General features: G+C 39.2%; 1 protein-coding gene across 1 annotated transcript; it reads right to left on the reverse strand.

Annotated features, from left to right (window-relative positions):
• Positions 1-2,830: 2,830 nt before the first annotated feature.
• Positions 2,831-6,196, reverse strand: rgrb (retinal G protein coupled receptor b; the record flags this gene model as incomplete). Its single annotated transcript, XM_083933087.1, has 7 exons — positions 2,831-2,971; positions 3,675-3,788; positions 4,580-4,697; positions 4,811-4,964; positions 5,274-5,395; positions 5,807-5,963; positions 6,121-6,196. The coding sequence occupies 7 exons, from the start codon at positions 6,194-6,196 to the stop codon at positions 2,831-2,833; spliced, it is 882 nt and encodes a 293-aa protein (XP_083789213.1).
• Positions 6,197-6,810: the final 614 nt, after the last annotated feature.

Consider the following 6,810-nt stretch of genomic DNA (forward strand, 5'->3'; position numbering starts at 1 on the left):
AAATGTGCTTGTGCTTTTTTAGTTTTGTAGAAATCTGTTCCAGCTGCAATGAAGAGGATTTTATTATACACTTACTACCAAATCTATAACTTTAAGAGTTTCAAATGGTAAATGTAAGCTGTACTGGGAAGTCTGTAGGGTTCCTGTGAGTAAGTGTGAGGTTTCCTGACAGTGGCGGCTTGTGATATCAAAGGTTCAACCACTTTTAGGTCTATTATTATTTTATTTTATTATATATTATTATTATTTTTACATTTTTAATCATGCTGCATTATGGTAGGGGTTTCACTGCTTTAGGCGTCTGGCTGTATTTATCATTGAGGAGGTCCTATCCTCAATATTTTATTGTGGAAATTTACATGTGACTATTTTAGGCAAATAATTAAGGAATTTATTATTTTTTATTATGATACTATCAATTCAATATTTCTACACCTGAGTTATATTCCCAGCAGTGTGCATAAGGTTTGGGAACAGCTACTGTATTAGGCCTCCAGTGTACAGAAATGACTGCATGGTTGGATAGTTGAGTTAGATAAAACATGAAATAAAAATATGAAATGGTCACAGTTTGGTTCACAGTTTGTTTTCCTTAGTGGCATTTGAGGCTTTTTGGTGTTTTGAGCTTTTAGTGTCCTGTAACATTAGCTGTGTAAGGAGACGGGAGTTGGGGTTGCAGCAGGGGAACTCTTATTCTGTCTTCAGCATTTCTATATTTCTGGCTCCGGCCCTGTTTTTCTGCTGCTCATAAGCTATCTGAACATGCCACATGTATGAACCCGTGTGTGGTGGGGCAGCTGTTTGTGCTGTATAAGGTTTTTCACTTTCAGTTTTCATGACAGAGGTCTTTATTTTACACCATCTGTGTGTGAGTAGCATTAGATTTAACACACTTGTCGTTACTATTCAGGCTCAGAACACCTTCACCTCACCTTGCGGGTGGATGGTGATCTAAATCCCACTGAAAGAAAAGGATTGTAGTCGGATTTAGTTACTTGCACAATGTGTTGTAAGAGACGTCAATGAGAGTTTGCCTGTGACATGTCGTTCTCCTTTCTTCCTGTGAGCTTGTTGCTATTACTGCTGCTTCTATCTACAGCCCTGGTTAAATTAGATCATTAGTCCACCTACACTCGGCTTGTAATCAGCTGTCAGTCAAACACACAACTTGTTCCAAGAATTTGAAGCTAATCTGTTGGATTCCTCAGTCTCTACTGAGAAAACTCTGATCAGCAGTAGAATGAGGAGCAGTAGAGTTGATGAGGAAGTACATGATAATGCCTGACATTTAATACCTGCTAATGAGAAGAGCTTGCTTTGTGTACTGCAATGCCACTAAAGAGTGCATAACAGCACTTTGGAGTCAGCTTCTGACTGGTATAGTGCCTTTTTTATTTTCCTTTTTTCAGTGCGATGGCCCCCTCCCTACTTCTGGCACCATTGCTCAGACGGCACCCATCTTTGAACTTAGCTTTATACTGTATAAAACAAACACCTTGCAAAATCCCCAAACCTTCTCTGTGTTAGTTTCCACTTAAATAGATGTCTGCAGGACTACATTTTGACATGATGGCACACACAGACTCACAAGGTGAATATAAACCTCTGTTGCTGTCGCCGCTGGTAATAAACATGAGTGTTCTTCTAATTAAGGAGCTAACAGGACTATCTTTGGATGGCTCTGAACCTGCATGACTGTTTAGGGTGGACCCCTGTTCCTTTAAGACCAGCTATACCATTCACAGTGAGAGGATTTAAGACTGACTAGCAAGAACGTCAGTCACGGTGTCTGGGGTTAGTGTGACGCAGACTTATTTCTGGAGTGCTTGTATTCAGCAGCTCAAAGATCAGAGAGCTGTAGTCTTTTCTTCTCTGTGCCATCACTGACACTTAACACTCATATTTAGTAAAGAATAAAATGCATTTTAAAGCTGGTAATATTTAATGTGGCTGCCAGGAAGTTGGTGTCAGCAGCTATTGAATTCCTCCGGCTGCATAACGTCTTATGTCATTCAACCTTCCTAAATTAATTAGATTGATCTTTATTTAAATCTTCCAGGTTTGATATCTGGTTCCTTTAGTAAACAATGTTTGAGTCTGAATCTGCATTTGTCTCACAAGAAAGGTCTGCACATTTGTTTTTTTAACAAACTCAGCACAATGTGAAAAGTGTAAAAACTGCTAAATAAGTTCAATTAGGGGAATCTGACCTAGAATACACCGTCAAATTTGAATATGAGTAGCTCCAAGGTAAAGCAACATGAGATCCACCACACTTTGTACCTCTTTATTTATTAGTTTATGCATTTAAAGAATCAACTACTTAGACATGAGCTTGAGTTCACTTGGCCTCAGGTGTTCATAGTGCACTGTAATTGCATAATACAGTCTTAACACAGTGACTGCTTTTCTTACCATATATAGAAGTTGCATCAGCCTCAAACTCTCTTCCTAACAAAAACACTATTGAGTAATCTGTTTAGTAAATGAAACCACTGTGTCATGAGAGGGCGTCTCTGGATGCTGACTTTTTCGACCTTTACAGCAGCTCAGTTATTCAGGTACCTTTAAGTAGATGGTGCATACAGCAGAAGAGCAGCAACACAAGGTGTTTATTGGCAGTGGTAACATGGATGGAGGAGCAGTGCAGGTTAAAGATAAATTGCTGTAGCAAGAATGCAATAATGTGGATAAATTACATGCAACACATTTTGTAGATTTACACAAATCCAACATGAGGCACCAAATGTAGATATTGTTCACATGTGAAAATATCATAAGAGCAATAGATGGTTTAGGATTTTTGCCAGAACGTTATGAGATTTTCCTTTTATTTTGACTTCTTAATAACTGGATCAACGATCTTCTGCCCGGTGAGGAAGTGCCACACGCCGCCTCGGTAGAACTCATTTCCAAATGAGTAGAGGAGAGCGTTGAAGATGGGATTTGTCTTTGCAACAACCGGAAGTATCTGCGAGCAAGGATTTTCATCATGTGAGCACTTGATTTAGAGCACAGCTCGAGTTCGAGTAATTGCTAAAACTTCAAAGTCCCAACAGAGCAAGAAACATGAGTGGTCAAATGGTCAGACAGGTCGTAAATTAGCAGACAGTTTAGTCAAACAAAAAGACTCCCTTACACTTAAAAAAATAAATCATTTTGACAGTATTTTCTCACAAATCGAATTGATGGCGACATATGCGTTAAGTTTCAGGTTTATACTTGTATTTTTAATGTCTTTTTTATAACAGAACATGTTAACATGCTTTTGTGATTCTCATACTGTCTGTCTGTATGTACCTGAGTTCCCCTCTGTCCGAAACGCTCAATTTTAGTACCTGTCTCTTTAAGACCGCCTCCCCAAAAAGCCTACTCTCCTTTGATTGGTTAGTGCTTCTGGGTCTTTGACATTGGTGCTCTTGGCGTCACCAAACCATCATTGGAACCAATGAAAACTGTAACTGTACTTCCTATCTATAAATAGTATAGTTGTGACATCACAACCGTAAAGAGGTCCTGACGGCTCGTTCAAAGACACAGTTTCTGAATACGGGCCGGCCTGTTTCTCTGTGGATTGAGCGTTTTGTACCTCAACCTGCTTTATAATAATAAAAAAAAAGACATGGAAATTTCACTTTTTGCAATATGGAACCTTGAGACTAAATAATGCTCACCATTCTTAGCTTGGGAGAAACAATCTTCACATTCTCAAAGCAGGCGTAGATGCACATGAGGACGTAGGGGCCCCAGCACATCAGCATCACCCTCAAGGGCACACTGGTGTTAAACTGAAAAACAAAAGTTCACTGTGTTACTGATGGTATTATTACACATACAGTGGAACGGATTTAGACTGTTTAGTTTCAAGAATATTCTGCTGGAAATAAGAAAACAGCATTTCAGTTTTGTCTGTTACAGCTTGACATGCTACACTGACAGCTGGAGGATTGAGAATTGTCTGTCTTTATTTGCCAACGTACAGACGTTAACTGTAAGCTAGGTCACTGCAGTGTTGGCCGACTGCAGTGACCTAGCTTAAAGCTTCAGCGGTTAAGATAGCACATAACTCTCCGTAATTAAACATATTAATTTGTGAGCTTTACAGATACTGATAGATGTATGTTCTACCTGTGGACAGAACCAAGCTAGCACCCCCCCTGTTTCCAGTATGTATGCTACGCTAAGCTTATTGCCTACTGGTTGTAGACATGAGAGCGGAATCGAGCTTAAAACTCTATATTTCCCAAAATGCCTAACTATTTCTTTAACATTCAAGCTGCTTTTGCCCGCACTGCCACTAGTCACTGTTGAGTATTTTGCACATTTGTCCAGTTAGCAAAACACTCAAACACAAACATTAGCATGCTAAGATAGCAGCCACTCATGTGCCACTGAGCATGACCCCAGTAGCTGGTGACACGTTAGAGGCATCATTGTGTGTCAAACAAACACAAAAACACTGTACTGCAGGAACAGCTAAAACAAGTCAGTCGAGTTAAAATTATGTAGAAAAGTGCATTTTTTAACATCAAAACAAAAAGAATTAGAGTGTTCATTAAAGGGGATTTTTCACATTTACCCTGTGGTGATGGATCTTCTTGAAGTGTTTGTAGATGGCACTATAACATGACATCATGGTGAAAGCTGGGAACATCAGGTAGAGCAGCACCAGAGTCAGCATGTAGGTCACATAGTCCCTGTTGAAAAGAGATACACAGGAAAATAACATGTAATATGATAAATATCTTTAAAACAATCTATGGGTTGCTACATTTTTTAATGCATATTTCCTATATAAATACCACTCTACCTGTCCCCTCTGGTGTAGTCCAGCGTGCAGCAAGTCCTCATGGGCTCAAAGTCATAGACGCCCCATCCCATGAGAGGAACAGCAGCCCAGAAGATGGAAAGAATCCAGATGATGGCGCTCATCGTCAGCGTAGTGCTCCAGAAGAGCTTCTGTCCTACAGAATAAAGGCATGTATAATGTCATTTGGATGTGAGTAGACATTTGACATTTGTTTGTTTAAATATAGTTAATTACATGTGTGTTGACGTTTGTCTGCTACCACCTCTAAGGCATTCAGTTTGTCCATGATTTACGATTTTTCTAAAGACCTTTAATGAAAAGCTTAAACACTGTGTACGTCTTTTGTTTTCCAAATATCTTCAATACGTCACCTAGTTTGTGTAAGTCTATGAATAAGATGGGTTTGCTTCGGGTAATTTTTATTTATTACGATGGTGCAGTACCGGTGATATGTTGTACTCACTGGTGCAGTACTGGTGATATCTGTCCCACGCAATGGTAGCCATGAAACTGATGGATGCCAAGACCGCTATCATCCCTTGAAAACCATGAAAGGCACATCCATCTTGACCAAATGGCCAATATCTGGACAAGACAGGAAACTTTCATTATACTCCAGCATGCAGAGGAATGACTCGTATACCCAATATTACAAACAGTGGTATTATATGACTGGCTGTAAAAGGATTTGGTTACATTTTTCAAATTGTGAAGCCAAGCAATGACTCGCTAACATCATCAAAGGTCGGAAATGTCACAGAGCTGCGAGCAGTTAAACCAACCTTTTCTGATGGTTTCAGCCTCGAGGAGGAAAACTCACGCGGATTTTTTTTAATGCAATGCCCAAGAATTGATTTATTTTATAAAGATCATGTCTATCCTGTCCTTATTTGGTTTGTACAGTATGACCCATTTTATAATATACTGTGCTAAGCCTCCCCATCATGACACAATAAGAACTACCCTTTAAACCTCAGTGTGTCCTCTGTTTGATACCTGAGGTAGCTCGCATAGGCAGCTGTGAGTCCGTTAATATTCAAACAGAGGTCAGCCACAGCCAGATTGAACACAAAGAAGTTACTGGGATTCCTCATCTCCTTCACTGTGAGGAAAGACACGATGCTGATGGCATTGAGGAAGAACCCAAGCATGCCTGAAAGGGAGAATCACAGTCAGCTTGGATTTATCAGTTGAGAATTTTTTTTACAAGATGTGTTTTTTTAAATAATCTAATCAGCAAGTGGTTTCAGGGTGAAATGTCCCTTTAATTTTTGCAGAAACATGACTTCCGGTGTGCTCGCTCCACTTACCCCCAACAAGAAGCGCTGAGCCGAATGTAAACATATCAAACTCCGTGAACCCCTCCGGTAAAGTATACGCTGCCATGTTTTAACGCACAAATAACAACTTTTGCCCCAAAACACAAGTCCTCTCCTGGTTGTGTAGCGCACCACCGTCACAAACGAAACGGCGCCTTATATAAAGGCTCTTTCACGTGAAAAAGCACAAAGAGACTAATCTCAGTAAACCCCTTTTGAAATCCCCCGAAGAATGTCCTAACGAGCACACTTCCTCTAACTTCGGGCAACTTTGCGAGCTCCAAAAGTTTGCGCGTTTGCTGCGCATCCCTTGATGTAAAGTGTGTTGATTCCGAGCTCAGCTGTGGTTTTTGTCTATTTAAACTCATGAACCGCTGCTGCAGGGAAACTAACACTCCCTCAGGTCACAGAGCTCAGCTGACCGTGTTTATGTTGCTGTGTGAGAAGGAAAGTTAAGTTAAGTTCAATGATAAATCCCATGGTAACTCTTAAATATACCACAGCATAATAATAATAATAATAATAATAATAATAATAATAATGTTAATAATAATGTTAATAATAATAATAATAATGATGATGATAATAATGATAATGATAATAATAATGATCATAATAATAATAATAATAATTGTATTATTAATAATAATAATAATAATTATACTAATAACAATAACAATA

This window comes from Echiichthys vipera, assembly GCF_963691815.1.
Source record: "Echiichthys vipera genome assembly, chromosome: 18".
Classification (NCBI taxonomy): Eukaryota; Metazoa; Chordata; class Actinopteri; order Perciformes; family Trachinidae; genus Echiichthys; species Echiichthys vipera.